The sequence below is a fragment of the Neofelis nebulosa genome, chromosome 4 (genome assembly GCF_028018385.1).
Source record: "Neofelis nebulosa isolate mNeoNeb1 chromosome 4, mNeoNeb1.pri, whole genome shotgun sequence".
In the NCBI taxonomy this organism is placed as follows: Eukaryota; Metazoa; Chordata; class Mammalia; order Carnivora; family Felidae; genus Neofelis; species Neofelis nebulosa.
Genome location: NC_080785.1, coordinates 8,728,423 through 8,746,576, shown reverse-complemented (window position 1 = coordinate 8,746,576; position 18,154 = coordinate 8,728,423). Strand labels below are relative to the sequence as shown.

Genomic DNA, 18,154 nt, shown 5'->3' with positions numbered 1-18,154 from the left:
TGGTTTATATTTTTTTCCAACTATAAAGCCATAGCAGGAACACGCTATCTTTGTTAGGTCAAAAAGGCTTATAGAGTAAGAACCAAGTGAATTTAAGTGTAGAGAAAAAGAATGCCACTCCCAACAGGAGGGTATACCGCTCGCTAGTGGCTGGCCAGTATTGGATGTGGCTGGGGCACCTATCTGGGGAGCCATTTGCACTGCACCTTTCTCATGTAGGCTATTCTGTTCCAGCGATCTATGAGCCTTCCTGTGAAGCATACAAACACCTGGGCCAGACATCAAATTACTACTGGATAGATCCTGATGGCAGTGGACCGCTGGGGCCTCTGAAAGTCTACTGCAACATGACAGGTAACAGTGCCATATTTATGTTTCACGAACATTCCTTTTCTACGTGTTGAGCATGGACAGTACTACCCAGGTGTATTTCTTCTGGGCCACATTCTTATCTCAGCGTGTAATAAGCTATGTATTGTTGGATTTGTTCCATAAAACGGTGAAATGTATTTCTACAATAAAATCTTCTAACCTGTTTAAGTCCACCTTCTGACTTGAGCAGGACATAATTTTAAAATATCAGTATGTAGGGGGAAAACCCAGAAAGTGAAATTGAAGGTTGAAGTCCATAGAAAGGACTGACCCACGAAGCAGCTTCCATGAGTAACGTAGACTGCTTGACTGTCCATACTGCCTGTGTGAGGGGAAGCTTATGGACCATTCCAGAGCTTCCCTGGGCCCCCCAGTTACAGAAGGAGACTTTCTGGGTACTGAAATCCTATTCTGGCATCACCTGCACCTTTCACAAAATGTATCTGGAGTTTTCTACATCAGAAGAGAACCTAGTTTTTCTTTACTTCCATATTAAATTTCAGGGTTATGAAATGAAATTGTGGGGTTCTTGTAAACACCCACAATGTGTAAGATATACAGATGTCTAAGAACAGATTTTCCATCAGATACTTAGTAATGTCTTACCCTCCAAAGTAGAAGAGTGTGGGACATGTACTATTCACTGGCTCCAGGAGAGGATCAGCATTTGATGGAAGCTGCTGAGGCATTTGATTATAACAGTAACGATGATTATTTGATGCTATTTATGATGATTACTACATGATCTGTCTACTGTGTGTCAGATACCATGATGAATTCTTTACTTACACTACCTGGTTTACATTCTGGCTCCATCGATCTTGGGCACGTTATTTATTAAGTTTAATAACTCAATAAGCCTCAGTACGTTTATCTGTAAAATGGGTTAATAGTAATATCTATATCTACTTCATAACATTATTACATAAATTAAAGAAGATAATGTACGTTCGGTTCTTCACATATTATCTGACACATGGTAGACTTTCAGTAAATGTTACCCGGGAGCAAAGTATTATTATTTTTTTTGAAGGATTAGAGAGTTAAATATCTTGTTTATATTATTCAGACAAGATTAAATACAAATCTGTTTGAGGCCAATGGTTCTTAAATCTGGCAGTGCTTTAGAATCACGGGTTTCTTGTTCTTATCTTTGTTTTCCACACTTACTGGCTCAACCTCTGGAGACTTTGACTGAGTAGTTTGTTGGTTCGCAACCCTCCAGGGAACTTTTCTGGTGTAATCTGAAACCGGAGGGCAGGGGGAGAGGCAGGTCACTCCAGGTTGGCAGGTGGCAGTTTTAAGAAGCATAAGGATGGCAGCAAATTCTTAGAAGTTTCTAAAGAGGCCTTAACTGGGTCCAGTCACATGTACCATACAGGTGTTCTCAGCATCGCATCACCATCTCAACTCTGTTCTTGGAGCAACCTCTAGGAGAGGAAAAGGCTAGTGGAACCCACATTCCAAGGACAGGAGAGGGTGACATTTGGAAGTGAGAAGCCTCGGAGTGCTTGGGTTCAGCTTACAGGACAATCAGTAGTCACATCTTTTCGATGACATTCCCCAACGTAGGTGCGAAATGGAAATAGGATTGTGCCACTCAAAGGGAGAACCCCGAACAGCGTTGAGGGGAAGCAAACTCCGTGGAGGACTCCCCGCAACATCAGGAAGCCAGGCATGGCCCAGAACAGAAGGAGAATGATAAAGACAGGAATATAGTATGTAGAGAAAATGGTAAAATGGTAGCTGTCCTCCCAAAATTATCTTTCCATGCCAAGAACTCTAAACATATCCCAGCAAAGAAACCCACGTACCAGAAAGCTTGACGTAAGAGCATATTGATGGTTGTACTCGTCAGTGCACTCAAGTCCTTTCTTGTTTACCTTCATGTTAATCTTATTTGAACTCAAATATAATCGATGAGAACTGGATTTAATCTGTAAGAATCCTGATTTTTATTTCTTCTAATATATACAAAATATGATTATAGTTTAACCCAATACTCTAAACACATCCGGACAATAAAGAGTACAGTACCACCTTATACAGTAAGAATATGCTTCTTGTATCATTCAAGATAGTTATGAACACCAGCGTGTCAGGGACCATTGAAGGCCAGCCGGCATTCTTGGCCTTTTGCCACCCATTAACCCTTCCTTCATCTGGAAAGAACATGAACTTGACATCCTTAGGACAGCATGGTACTACACAGGTTGGTTTGGGCTGTTGCATTTCCAAGAAATATTATGTTGAAGAGGAGGAGGGAATGACAGCATGAATAATTCTAGAAGTCTTGATATATCTATCGCTCTGTATCCTGAGAAAGTGAATATGCACCTTACTTTATAACACTTGTGTGAAAGAGTAGAGCTGTCCTACTTCTCAGCGACCCAACCATAATGGGGTGTTACCACTGTTGAATATATCACATATTTTAAAAATGGGAGCAAAACATCTTCTCTGGGGAAGAAACAATGTCTTGGCAGGGATAATCCTTTTTTTCTTTCTTTCTATGGCTGGGGTGGGATAGGGGAGAGCTTTTCACTTGCACAGAGATGTGAAAAATTTAAGGAAAGGGACCTCGCCAACCAATAATATCTGATATAGATTTGGTGGAAAATAAAGACACTATTGAAAATTACTTCTGATTTAGATCTATTCTTTGGAATACTAAACTGTGAATTCAATTACTAATTTAAAAGAAAGGACAAAGGAAACAAAAACACAATTAATTTAGGTCCTGACAGGAAAAAGGAAGTCTCCCTTGATTTTTGGACAAGGAGTTCCTCCAAACAATCATTATTACCACACTTCTGTCAACATAAGTCTCCACATTGTATTTGTTTGTTTAACATTATCAAATAACTACTGTATTCCTTATCCTCATTATGTTTCATATTGAATCATAGGGGAGGACTTGAAGTGTGTCCCTTTTAGAAAATGTTATTGTTCGATTCAGTCCACAATTTCAACCTGCTGATATCTTTTGGTCACCTAAGCTCACTGTTTCTGTTATATTCTCAATTTCTTCTTTACAATATCTCTGGCAAATCATCCTTATTTCCATCCCCAATTCCTAATAATAGTTTCCTTAAAAACTAAACATGCAACTACTACCTGACCCTGCAGTTGCATTCCTGGACATGTACCCCAGGGGAATAAGGACATGTTCACATGGAAACCTATGTGCAGCTTATCACAGCAGACTTAGTGGTAATAGCCAGAAACTGGAAAGAACCCAGATACCCTTCACCAGGTGAAAGGCCAGACAGACTTGGTATATTCATACCATGGGATAGTCTTCAGCAGTAAAAAAAAAAAAAAAAAAAAAAAAAAAAAAAAAAAAAAAAAAAAAAAAAAAAAAAAAATGAACTCTTGATCCAATGCAAGAAAAATAAATCTCCAGTGAATTATGCTGAGTGAAAAAAAAATCCAGTCTCAAAACATTATATACTGTCTGATTTCATTTATAGAACATTCTTGAAATGACAAAATTATGGAAATGGAGAACAGCTTAATGGCTGCTAGGGGGTTAAGGAGGGATGGGTGGGAGTACAGAAGGTGTGGTTATAGAAGAGAAACATGAGGGACTCTTGTCCTGATGGAAATGTTTAGTATCCTGACTGTACTGTGAATATCCTGGTTGTGATGCTGTACTGTAGTTTTACAAGGTGGCACCACTGGGTCAAGTGAATGAAGGGTACAAGAGACCTCCCTTATTTATCACAACTGCATATGGATCTATATTACTCAAGGAAGAATTTTAATTAAAAATATATAATACACACCAAAAAAATCCCAAAGACTGTGAATATTTTCACAGTCTTTATGGAAAAACAGTAAGAGTGTTTGAGGAACCTCTACAATCCTTTTTCCAGGCTTTTTTTTAATTTTTTTTAAATTTTTTTTTTTTAACGTTTATTTATTTTTGAGACAGAGAGAGACAGAGCATGAATGGGGGAGGGTCAGAGAGAGGGAGACACAGAATCCGAAACAGGCTCCGGGCTCTGAGCTGTCAGCACAGGGGCCCGATGCGGGGCTCGAACTCACGGACCGCGAGATCGTGACCTGAGCCGAAGTCGGCGCTCAACCGACTGAGCCACCCAGGCGCCCCTCCAGGCTTTTTTTTTAATTTATATATCCACTATGCATCAGGAATTGTGCCATGCGAGGTAAGTGGATAACCAAATGCCTTCACAACTAATAATAAAACACATTTAAAAAGCAAACAAGGGCGCCTGGGTGGCGCAGTCGGTTAAGCGTCCGACTTCAGCCAGGTCACGATCTCGCGGTCCGTGAGTTCGAGCCCCGCGTCAGGCTCTGGGCTGATGGCTCGGAGCCTGGAGCTTGCTTCCGATTCTATGTCTCCCTCTCTCTCTGCCCCTCCCCCGTTCATGCTCTGTCTCTCTCTCTGTCTCAAAAATAAATAAACGTTAAAAAAAAAATAAAAAAAAATAAAAAAAAAAATAAATAAAAAAAAATAAAAAGCAAACAAATAGGGGCACCTGGGTGGCTCAGTCGGTGAAGCGTCCAACTTCAGCTCAGGTCATGATCTCATGCTTTGTGGGTTCGAATGTGGCCTCATGGCAGCTCACAGCCTGGAGCCTGCTTCAGATTCTGTGTCTCCTCTCTCTCTGCTCCTCCCCCCACTCACACTCTGCCTCTCTCTCTCTCTCTCTCTCTCTCTCTCTCTCTCTCTCTCTCAAAAATACATAAACATTAAAAAAAGCAAACAAATAAGTGATTTTTCTATCAAGAAAAGTAATGGAATTCTGAGGACATATTTACTTTGGATACTGGATTTTAGATAATGCCTCTCTTGGGAAGCAACTTTTTAGCCAAAATCTAAAGTATGAAAAGAGACAAAGCACTCAGGAAGGTGAGGGGAGGAAATGAGCCCTGTAAATTAACTCTGCAAGGCATGAAAGAGATTGTTTCCTTCCAAGAACCTGAGACCCGAGTGGCCAGAGTCTGGAGCATAGAGAGCCTCGGAGAGGGGCTCAAAGTGAAGCTTCCAGATAGGCAGGGCCAGAGCAGACCAGGCAGTAAGGGTGGAGGTACATAGAAAAGCTTGCTTTTTATGTTTTCAATTATTTTTCAGCACAGGGGGTGGGACTCCATGGAAAGGTTTTAAGCAGGAGAAGGAGAGGGTCTTGTTTAAAATTACCATTGGGGGTGCCATGAGTCGCAGAGTAGAAACACTGAGACTGGTTCTGGAGTTTTTGTGAAAGTCCAAGGAAGCATCATCTCCTTCTTGAACTAGAGTGGTCACAGTTTAAGTGAGGAGAAAGAGATGAATTTTAGATCTATTCTGAAGGTAGACTTATCAGGATGGATGACAGATTAGGTGAGCATAGCTAAAGACAGTTATCAAAAATAACTCCCGAATATGTGGACTGAATGACTAGGTGAATTACAGTGCCATTGGGAGATGTGGACAATTAAGGGAAGAACAGATTTAGAGAAAATTCAAGAAGTCAGTTTTGGCATAGTTAAATGTGAGGTGCTGTATACCATCTGACTTGAGAATCAAATTTTGCAGTTACAGTAAGACCTTACAAAGGATATTTGGGTTAGGTATAAATGTGCTAATTGTTAGCATATGAATATATGACAAGTAATATCACTTAGGGCTTGATGTAAATAGGGAAAAGGCATCTTGGGAATGAGCTCTCAGGAATTCAGCAGAGATCAGGTTTCTGATGATTAAATAACATGTAGGCATCTAGGAGAATGTAATTGAGAGTACGTGGGGAAAGAGCATCTAAGAGCATTTTGGGGAAAAATGGGTCATCCCTATGGATGTTGAAGTGACTTCTTGGGTCTTAGAGAATGAAAACAAGTTTTGAGGATGGAGAGTGACTGAATCAATGAAAATGTCTATAATGAACAAGGCAATCAATGCACCTAAGTATAGCAAGTAATAGCAAGCAGGAGGCAGGGAATGTGGTATGGCTGGAAGTGACCAACCTCCAAAGGTCTGCATGGACAACTCTAGGAAACCCTAAAATTAGCAGTTACCCTAGACTCAGGGACCAGCAAAATCTCCCACAAAACAGTGGACTCATGAGCTGAGTCTTAAAGAACAAGTGGGTGTTGTGGGGCCTGGAAAAGTAGCAGAGGGGGTGGGAAAAATTGATCAACTCATACAGTGCTTTGTACGGCATGCAAAAGCAGTTGAAATTTGGTCCTGAGGGAAAAGCAAGCATTTGATAATACTATATTTTTTTTTGTTTTGAGAGAGAGAGAGAGCAAGTGAGCAAGGGGCAGAGAGAGAGAGAGAGAGAGAGAGAGAGAGAGAGAGAAAATCAGGGCTCACCTGGGGTTCCTGTTTTTCACAGAAGCAGGGCTCGTGCTCACCCGATGTGGGACTCAAACTCACTGACTGTGAGATCATGACCTGAGCTGAAGTCAGATGCATAATGACCGAGCCACCCAGTTGCCAAAGCATGACCTTGAGTAGAATTCTCCAAAGGAGACCTAGACATAGAACAGGGAAACAAGTTAGAACACCCCTGTTGTAATCCAGGAGTTGAAACTGAGATTTAAGGTGGTGACAGTCAGGTTAAGGAGGGGATTGACTTCATGGATATTTAGGAAGTCGAGTTGGCCAGACTGTGGCTGGTGCGATAAGAGTTGAAAATGATGCCCAGGTTTCTGCCTTGGCTAATTGCATGAAGTGGAACAAAGAAAGCCAGGGCCACGTTAGGAAAGGGGCGTGCCTGGTACAGCTGTGCCATAGGCAGGTACCACTATACAAATGCCCTGTAGAACTTTGAGCACTATCTCAGTTTCTGGTTTCCTTGTGAGTGAAATGTAGGGACTGATGTGAGAGGATCTCTACACTGACTTCCATTATTAAAAAAAAAAAAAAAAAAAGAGAGAGAGAGAGGGAGAAAGAGAGAGAGGATAAGAAAAAAAGAAAAAGAAAAATTCTATTATGGAACATGAAAGAAAAATGTCACTACTTGCAGTCAAATAACCTAGAGACAGAATCCTCTTATCTCAAATAAGCTTGAATTTACTCATTTCCTGCCCAAGTCTGACATAAATTGGCGCTCCTCATTTTCTATCATGAGGCAGGTCTCCTACTATGCAATTCTTCTTTTGACTATTTGCAGTTCAGGGCTACATGGCTTGGAAATTAGGGGGTACCCTAAATGACAGAGCACTTCAAGTACTGTGGAGTTGGTATTGAGGAGAGAATGTATCCATTGAAGTCTTTTGTGGAAGAAGACATCGTTCTACGCAAGCCAAAGCCTGGTTTTCTTGTTTGGATCTTAGGGTGTATTATAAAACGTAGGCACGGTCACCCTTGCCAGGAGGTGACCCTCTTTCTCCACTCTGACCCTCTCTCTGAGAATTTGCTGTTGTAAATATGACTTTCATGAACATAAACTGTCATATATTTTGAGTATTTACCTCTGTTATCCGTGCAGTTTTTTTTTTAACATTTAAGCTCCTAGTTCTATTTTCTTATGTTTACCAACATCTCTTCCTAGAAACCTTGAACTTTTATATTTGAAGCTTCATTTGCTTCTTTCTGCCCGCTGATTAATAACAATTTGTATATAAAGCGAGATCCAGCCATTATCCCCAGTAAGAAACTTACTCCTTATCTCTAAATCAAAAACAATGTTTTTCTTAATATTCTGTACACTAATTCATGTTCTTTATAACCCTCTCTGCATTCGTGTTTAATTTTTTTAAATTTAAGTAAGCATCTGTGCTGTAGCATGTGAAGTTGGAAGTCCAAACACCTCCTGTATTCTTCCTAGAACTAGTTTTGTAGTTTTATCAAAAAAGCCATTAAGCTTGTTTACATAATTTGTGCTTTATAAAGCCCTGGGATTTAGCTGATCAAATTCTATTATCCTCTATAATGGTAAAAGCTGTTCATGTCTTTTTAATCTAATATTTATAGAGAGCTTGTTACTCAAGTTCCTAAGCACTTGCACTCGGTAATATCATTTTATTTATTATTATGCTTCTCAGAAGTTTCGGCAGTGAAGTAAAGGAAATGAGTCTCTGGTGGTGCGTGTGGCTTCCTGGGAAGTATCGTGAACCTCCCCCACCATTCCTGCTCATATACCCTTCCCCCCAGCAAAGCAAAGCGGGTCCTTCTCGATCATATTCATTTTCTTCGCAGCTCACAATTTATTATGTCAACATTTCTGTCGGTCAGGAGTCGGCCACGGGTTAGCAGGCCCACTGCTCATGTCTCACAGGCTGAAATGAGGGAGTCAGAGGGGCTGTGATTTCCTCTGAGGCTTGGGATCCTCTCCCATGTTCATTCAAGTTGTTGACAGAATTCAGTTCCTTGTAGTTTTAATGAGGGCCCCGTTTCCTTCCTGGCTGTTGGCTGTGGATGCTCTCAGCAATCCAGGCTGCTGCTCCCAGGTCCCAGCCGTGAGTCCCTCTCACAGCTTGGCAGTTGATGGATCTCTCTGGTCTCCAGACTGTCTCTCAAGAGCTCACTCAAGTAGGTCATGACTACCCAGGATAATTACCTATTTGATTAACGGAAGTCAATTGATTGGGGGCCTTGCTTACATCAGCAAAATCTCTTTACCTTTGCCAGGTAGAGGGACCTACCTGCAGGAGTTATGACCCATCGTACTCGCTGATCCTACCCACATTCAAGGGGTGGGGCCTAGCAGGGAGTAAACCCCGGGTGACGGGAATCTTGGGGGCTATCTTTGTATTCTTCTCACCACACCTAGCTATGAATACCTTTGTGGAGTAGTCATAATTCCAGCTGCATTCATTCTTATCTTTTGAGTAACAGTGCCACGTTTAGTGTGTAAAATATTAAGCTTTTTTAATTATCATTTTTCTTAGAGTCTTTAGCATATTGTTCAATTTAGGAAATCTTGAAAATATGATTTTAAAAAAATAAAAACTGCTTACCAGCTCCAGATATGAATTACTAACATGGTAGGAAATGTGTCATAAAGGCTTTGCATTTTATACTTGAAGCTGTATATATTCTCGAGGCAAACTTAATGTCAGGCGCTATTCTAGGTGGATTACCCGTGTTAACTCGTTCATCATCCAGTAGTTCAGAACAACCCCACAAGATAGGTAATGATCAGCAATACTAAGCCCTAAGTCACACAGCAAATCTTGGTAAGTTACAGAGGTTGACTTCTTAGGGTTGTGCGATTCAGAACCAGAGGTCCTAGTTACTGTGTGTGTGTGTGTGTGTGTGTGTGTGTGTGTGTGTGTGTATGTGTGTGTGTGTGTGTGTGTGTCTGTGTGGTTCAAACACTACTCCTCATTTTGGATTTTGTAGTATGATCTGTAATATGATTTCCAAAATCAGCACCTCGTACCCATATCTTTCCGTGATCGTTATCATCAAAACTTCATTACACAGCTCTAATTTATTATCTGTGGTTTGGACAGCATTTTTGCTGTAAACTATTTACTTCTTAATTGAGCAACGAATGCCTTAGGGTTTTTAATCAGAGAACACATTTTACATGAAATCAGAATCGAAACCATTAAGCAATTATTATCAATTTTACCTCTAAATTCAACTACAAGTTACAGTTTTCTGAGAGCTTTATAGGATAAGTGATATATTTCCTATCTACCTAGGTTAGCCATCCGTTAGGGTTTGAGCCCAACTTTAAGGATAATTTAAATTCTGTTGCCAATATCTAGTTATTTTGTCAATGTAAAATCTTATACCAAATCTAACCAAATCTGGTGTGAGAATGTAACTACATTGAATGGAATTGTGTTGGGGATCATAGTGCGTAATATTTAATGTGATCACAGTGCCTTATTCTTCCCTTTTCTGCAAGGAAACCAGCAAGAAATGAGGACACACGCAGCCCCCCTATTCTCTGTTAGGCTTATTAACATCCGCAGACCGGGCATTACTATGCTTCCAGTCCCTTGGTGTTTCCATGTGTCATGAACTATTTCTCTGATAAATTCGTGGCCTTAAGTGGAAGCCTCAAAACACTGGCTTCTTCCATTTTATTCCCTCTGCTCATTTATATTTTTTCTCGTCACAGGCCTTTTCTCTCCCTTTTTGGTCTCCTAACCCAGTGCACCTCCTCCTTTGTTAACCTGCACATAGAAGAGCTCTCCTTGGCGTCTCCTCTTAGGACGTCTTCTCCTCTTGGCCGACCTCTCACAAACTGTCTTTGTTAAAAAAAAAAACAAAAAAAAAAAAAACCCTTTGTAATCACTCAGCAACTCCCGCCTCGCGCGCTCAGCTATTTCGGTTCCTCACAATCAGTATAAATCTTTGAATTCAATTCTGTTCATACAGCTTCAATTGAAAATCTAGGAACCAACTCACTGATCAAACACAGCCTGAAAAGAGAGCTCTTCTCCGTAACTGATTACCCACTTGCCCAAGACTCCCTTCTGGATTCATACTTTTATTCCACAGATGGCTTTCACTTGCCAGGCTCTCTTTCAAACCTCTTCATTGTGTGCCAGTCACAGTGATAGGTTAATACCACGAAAGCTCTCGAATGTGTTTTGAACTTAAATCAAGAGAAGGAGAGGAACGCTATTAGAGGTGGGGTGAGGCCCATGCCATGGGACAGGGTGTGGGAGGGAGTATGGGATGCCATGGAAAATCAAGAAGAAACAGCTTTAGAGCTATAACTGGGTCCTCAGGGTCACATCTGGAGCCTCCAAAAGGGTACCCCAGATGCAAATGCACCCACCTCCGAATATTTTTACACGCCTTCCTAGACAGTATTTTAAATACACTGCCCTTTGGTGCTTTATTTATTTATTTATTTTTTCAATATATGAAGTTTATTGTCAAATTGGTTTCCATACAACACCCAGTGCTCATCCCAAAAGGTGCCCTCCTCAATACCCATCAGCCACCCTCCCCTCCCTCCCACCCCCCATCAACCCTCAGTTTGTTCTCAGTTTTTAAGAGTCTCTTATGCTTTGGCTCTCTTCCACTCTAACCTCTTTTTTTTTTAAAGCAGTGCCTTTGTTATGTGATCTCCCCCTGCCTCCTCCGTAGCCAAGAATGGCTTCACATTGTCTATAGCTAAGGGCTGTTGAGTCGTCTGACATTTGGGGTCTGAGACTCTTATCTAGTCCTCTGTAATCAGCTGATCAGGCAGGAAGGAGGGGGGAAAAACACCTTGGGAGATCCAATTAAGGTCAGCTTATTGCCTTACGGTCAGAAACCAAAGAACACGAGAATCATTGCACAGGCCTGCCCTAGGAAGTCCTCTCCTCTGCCTGACCTCAAGCCAGTACGTTTGGGTTTCTCTCTCCAAACCCTACCCTTTTCGGTTTTGTGGGTCACCTTTCATCCCTTCTGAGTAAACAGATTTCCATATAAAAAGGTTTCTTGCAATTTTGTTGAGAGAATCTCATAGAGCAGCTAATTTCTTGTTTTACCTTAGCTTGGTCCAATCGATGCAACTGAAAAAGTTACAATAAACTGTACCAATAGTACATGTTGCCTAAACTGGCAAATATTGGAACCATATTGCCTGGGACTCACTTAAGCTAATGCCCTAAAGCTCATCGGTGTCCTACAAATGACTGCCACATGGCAGCATCTGTCTCATTTGTGAAGAGAGGAAGTAACAAAGTTGTCAAAAATGTCTTTATTTCATTGGTGGACAGGGGACTCTGTTAGGGCTGACCTCCCTTCACATCATGACTTGTTTTCAGTAATATTGTTGAGCAAAGACAGCATTAAAAAGTGAGACCAGGCAAGAACAACATCATCATTGTCGCCGTCGTCATTTCTTCTTTGCTTGTCTGTACGTCTGTTTTATTCAGTCTTCCCTGGGAAACCATCTTGACCCCTTCTGCTTTTCCGTCCTTTCTCAGTTTTTAAGAGACTGTAAAATGGTCATGGGCATCTTGCTGATGTGTCTACATTCTCCCACCCAGACTGTTTGCTGTCTGTGTCTGGGGCATGCTGTCATCGTGAAACCTCACGTTGCCACACTAGTGTCGTTCAGCTGGGAATTCCTCACCTCTCCCTGTGCTGGATCTCATGCTTCCCATGATCCCTGTCTCCCTCAGCCTTATCTCTCTCTGTTTCTGTCTCTTCTCTTCTCTCTCTCTCTCTCTCTCTCTCTCCAGCACCACACACCCTCTGGTCCCTTCATGATCCTTTACTAGGAACCCCCCCCCCCCCCTTCTCTCTGGAAGTTAGCATGTTCTTTTTGTCCCAGATGTTCTGAAATTTCACAACATGCCTTAGAGTATGTCTATTTCATCCATTTGCTGAGTGCTCACTTTCATGCTGGCAACTCCTTACGCTTCTTTTCGTTGTTCTCTTTGTGATTTTGTCTCTTCTGATTTCTGTTCCCTCTAGAATGACTTTTCATCATGACTTTAATCGAAGAACACTTTTTTGTTCCTGAAAACTTCCTTTTTACAAAATTATTTAAATTAATTAATTAATTCATTTATTTATTATTTCAGAGAGAGCAAGAGACATGGGGGGAAGGGGCAGAGAGAGAGAGAGAGAGAGAGAGAGAGAGAATTGGAAACAGGCTCCAGGATCCCATTTCAGGGCTCGATACCATGACCCTGGGATCATGATCTAGGCTGAAATCAAGAGTCAGTTGCTCAAGGGACTGAGCCATCCAGGCGCCCCCTGGAAAGTTCCTTTGTAATGGCATTCTCCTGTTGCTTCCTGAATGCACAGCCTTTGCTCACATCTCAAGGATAACAGACATCTTTTTTCTTCATTTTCTCTAAATATCTTTATTTTCGTTTTTTTTTCTTTTTCTTTTTCCCCTTTATTTCTAGGCTCCTCAGCTTTCCTCAGATTCCTCATAATGATTAGCTATGTGTTTGTTATTAAGAGTCACAGGGTCTGGGCAGCTGGGTAGTTTAGTTGGTTAAGTGTCTGACTTAAGCCCAGGTCATGATCTCATGGTTCATGAGTTTGAGCCCTGCAGGGGACTCTGTGCTGACAGTGTGGAGCCTGCCTGGGATCCTCTCTCTCCCTCTCTCTGCCCCTCGCCCACTTGCATGCATGCTCTCTCGCTCTCTCTCTCTCTCAAAATAAGTAAATAAACTTAGGAAGAAAAGAGCGGCAGGGTCTTGTTGACTTTAAACTTTAGGGTAAGTTACCACATGTCCTGGTGTGCCCAGTACAGACCCAGTACAGCCCTCCTGCCCTCATGCAATCATTAACTTCTCTCCCTTTTACTCTCTCACACACAGATTTTGTGTATATATAACATATACTCTAACTGTAATTTTTTAGAAGTTAAATGCCATGTACATCCACTATCCTAATCTGGAAACCCTTTACTTGTTTTTAATCCCTTATTTTAATACTATAAGAAGTAAATAATTTCTGAAACATGACTTTTAAATTTATGGAAATCTATTAATTTTAAATATCTATTAATATATCCCTTTTATTTAAAGGATGTCATAATTCTTAGCACTTATTATCAACTCTGTATAAGAGGGTAGATGCTTTCGGGATGCCTGGGTGGCTCAGTCGGTCAAGTGACTCTTGGTTTCAGCTCAGGTCATGATCTCACAGTTCGTGGGTTTGAGCTGTGCATCAGGCTCTGCACTGTCAGTGATTCTCTCTCTCTCTTTCTCTCTCTGCCACTCCCCTGCTCACTCACTTACTCACTCTGTCTCTCCCAAAATAAATAATTAACTTTAAAAAATTAAAACAAAAAGAAGTAGATGCATAGTATCATCTGTAGTATTCTGGTTATTCCTTACAACAACCCTGAGAGGTATTCGTGTTCCGATGCTGAAGACATGTGACCTGAGACACAGACAGATTGTAATATTTTCCAAACAGCTCATAAATATTTTAAACATCTTATCATCTGTGGGTGCATCTATAAGACAATTCACAAGAATCTATGTACATTAAAGAATATAGGTTTGGATGAGAGACTTCCGTCGCTTTTCAGGGCATAAATGTATCACTTTTCCCTTCTGAGAGATTGCAACATTCTGAGAAACCCTCGTTCTTATAATTAAAATCATGTAAATTATCATGACCAGTATTATTTAAAAATTTTTTTCCTCTGTTTCTGATTTCTGGTTAACTGGAGTCTAGGCTGTGATCTAAGCTTGTTCACTAATGAATCCAGCACCACCTGTATATATGTGGCACTAATAAATGCACTGCTGTGAGAAGACGGATGCCACTTTGGCTCTTAGTAGATGGATGTAGCCGGCAGTAGTTAGAGATAGACAAGTAAGCATGAGTAACTTCAACTAACTCAGCACCCAGTGAGAAAACAGGTGTGAGACAAGCCTGCCCTTCCTACAGTTAAAAGACACGTGTTTATTAGCAGTGGGCTCAAAAGTTGTCTACACAACCTGTTCTGTAAGCTTGGAAGTCCCAGCTCTTTATCCCTTTAGTTGTTCCAGCTGCTCAGTGTATGGACATTTTTCTTACTCCAACTAGGAAAGCAGTGCAGGAGCGGGATCGAATTTACTTTATAATTGCGATCAGACCGCCAGAATCCTCTAAATCAATGGATGAAATAGAACTACTGAAGAATCCAGCCTCAGTCACCCTTATGAGGAATAAAAAGCAAAGGGTTCCCTAGACTTTATCCTTTATCCTTTTGACACAAGAGAGGGAGAGTCTCTAAATTATTTTCACCGATCAACTTAAGCGAACACCAGTGATATCACCATTAAAAAACCCATCCCCCATAATGTAACTAGGAGTTCATTTATGCTAATTAACAGACCATGAGGTCTTGAGCAGAAACAAGTATACCTTACACATTTGTACTATCTACCTCTGAAATGTGGTCTTTTAATGAAATACTAGCCACCCTCCTATGGAGTGTGTGTTCTTGCTTGGATCAACCCTTGGATGTCAGCGATCTAATATGCATGGAATTATATCAAACTGTCTTTGTGAATGTATTTTAGAGGTAGATTACAGACCACAAAACATATTAATTAACTGCCCAGGTTGCCTATCAAGTACTTATAAAAAGAAACTATGGCAACATAAGTTATTAAATTTGGGAAAAATCGGGGCGCCTGGGTGGCGCAGTCGGTCGAGCGTCCGACTTCGGCTCAGGTCACGATCTCGCGGCCCGCGAGTTCGAGCCCCGCGTCGGGCTCCGGGCCGACGGCTCGGAGCCCGGAGCCTGTTTCCGATTCTGTGTCTCCCTCTCTCTCTGCCCCTCCCCCGTTCATGCTCTGTCTCTCTCTGTCCCAAAAATAAATAAATAATTAAAAAAAAATAATAAATAAATAAATAAATAAATAAATTTGGGAAAAATTTGCAAGAGATGGGTACTTCAACATCAGCATGTTGGCTAATCGCTGTAAAGAACAACGATGAGTTAGGTCTGAGTAATAACCAGCAATGCTGTTACCGAGTTTATTCGTCAGACTCCTAAATCACTCTTGCTACTTCTGAACTGCATTTCCAGGCCAGCTTGAACAACGTTTTCCTTTAATTTCGTCTTGTTCCTTTCTTCTTTCTCATGTCCTTATTCTCAGAGCCTTCCCCCGAATGTTCTCCCTTAGACAGAAGAAGAAAGATCTGATATGGCTCTAGCATATTAATGTACTACGTTACCTCCTCCAGGGGTATTTCCGTTTCAGAAATAATAAAAATGGGAATCAAAATATGGAGAAGATACTTCCAAGCAAGCACTTCCAAATTCTCTCGAAGTCATTCCTATCCATAGCCCCCTTCTGCTGGTCTATACAGAAAATCACAGTCCAAATGATTTAAAGGTTCTTCCATGTGAAGTTCTTGTCTGTTGAGACCTAGCAAGCCACTATGTTTATTAACCATTCTGTTCTTACTTTTGCTTCAATATCTACTTTATAACAAGTCTTTCTTTTCCCCTTCCCCTCCCTTTCATATTCCATACACAAAGGTTAAAGGAAGGTAAGATTAGAGAAAAAATTGAATTAGATATTACATAGGAAAACACAAAGGAATAGTCTATGCAGTAGAATAGTTACTCTCTGGAAAGAGAATTACTGTTAGCATCATATTCCCAACACTTCCACTCTTCCCAAATTCTGTCTTATTTTTCTTTTTTTTAAATGTTTATTTAGAAAAAGAGAGCACACACGTGCACATGGGCACGTGAGCAGGGGACGGACAGAGAGAGAAGGAGAGAGAGAATCCCAAGTAGGGTACATGCTGTCAGCACAGAGCCTCATGAGGGGCTCGATCCCACGAACCATGAGATCGTGACTTGAGCTCAAATCGAGAGTCAGACGCTCAACCGACTGAGCCACCCAGGTGCCCCCAGGTCTGTCTTTTCTTTGAAAGCTCTAGATTCTATTTATGTAAAGATTCAGATTCCCCTTATATAATCATTTTTAATACTTTGAATCCTGATCTTCATTTGTATTTGAAAGTAAAATACTCCAACTTCCATAGAATGTGTATTTCCTCTATCGTGGCAACACGTTGCTAGGATCTGTATTATCATTACGGATAAATAAGAACCCAGCACGCTCAGAAGCTTCTGTGAATGCTGAGACTTTTGTCATCATGTTGTTTATCTACACGGTACAGTTTGGTTGTCAGTTATAAGACTCTTGTTTAGATATTTTTGTTAGTAGTAGAAAGTCAAGGGGGATAACAGAGCCACTTAAAAGAGGAGATTAGAAAGAGGTTGGATTTAGAGATTGATTGTTAAAACCAGTGATATTTTCTTTCTCCCATTTCAAGCCCTGGGCAGAAACCTTGTAAAAAAAAACATTTGCATGGATTATCATGGCCCCGGTGAGCTTCTGACTGTGTTGCGATGTCATTTAAATGAATTTTTGGTGCCCGTTCAACTTGCCTTTAGCTCTACAGACATGGTCCTATTCATACTGATTGCTCTCCCTTTCAGGGGAGAGCACTTCATAGTAGTGTGATGAAGGAAAGAGGGAAAAATGTCCAAAAAATAGTCAATGTGTTAAAGCTTTCTTTTTCAGCGTTCCTATGATATTTTAATAGACTCCAAGTCTATTAAAGATGCTCCTTGATCATAATAATCTTGCTTTAAAGGAGATGCTAATTTCTTGTGTCGTAATGGGAAAATATTTAGTGTGCAGATGATTCCGAAAACATTAAAATCATGCAAATTTTATAAGTGTGCAAATCTCATTTCCTTTAACAAAATTACCCAAAAAAGCCATTTCTTTGTATCACAGAAGTATCATTTTCAACATAAATGTAACTCCTCCACCATTTGCCCTTCATAAAGCTTATTATCTTTAAATCAAATTCAGCTCTAGTTTCTTAGTTTCTCACTGCAATTATTTAACAATACTGAGGGGTTCCTGGTTAGCTCAGTCAGTTAAGTGTCCAGCTCTTGATTTCGGCTCAGGTCGTGATCTCACAGTTCGTGGGATCGAGCCCTACGTTGGGCTCGGCACCGACAGTGCAGAGCCTGCTTAGGATTCTCTCTCTCTGCCCCTCCCTTGCTGCGCGCGTGCTTTCTCTCTCTCAAAAATAAATGAATAAACATACAAAAAGGAGTACTGAATGTCTTTAATAATCACGCAGAAAAATCAATTCTGAAATATCTTACAAACCCATCTCAACACAATCTTTAAGTTCACACTTGGACTTCCCAGTTCCATCAGTAGATCCTTACTTGATGTGGTTCATAATCCCTTTCTAATTCCGATCATTAGCCCATTTTCTTTTTTTTTTTTTCAATTTGAATAACTCTATGATTTGATTAGTGGCAACTTTAATGGTAGCTGTGATAGAGGAGGGTTCTATCAGGCATTAGACAGAGTGTGAGTCATTTCCCACTCATGTAAAATATCCATGTTTATTACTCTATGTTAT

The 18,154-nt window shown here is 40.8% G+C and overlaps 1 protein-coding gene across 1 annotated transcript in view; it reads left to right on the top strand.

The window, feature by feature from the left end:
* CNTNAP2 (contactin associated protein 2) overlaps positions 1–18,154 on the top strand; it is a 1,972,370-nt gene that overhangs the window by 1,258,517 nt on the left and 695,699 nt on the right. The window contains exon 12 of the mRNA XM_058723957.1: positions 235–354. Within this exon, the coding sequence (XP_058579940.1) occupies positions 235–354 (120 nt within the window). The remainder of the gene's footprint in view (positions 1–234; positions 355–18,154) is intronic.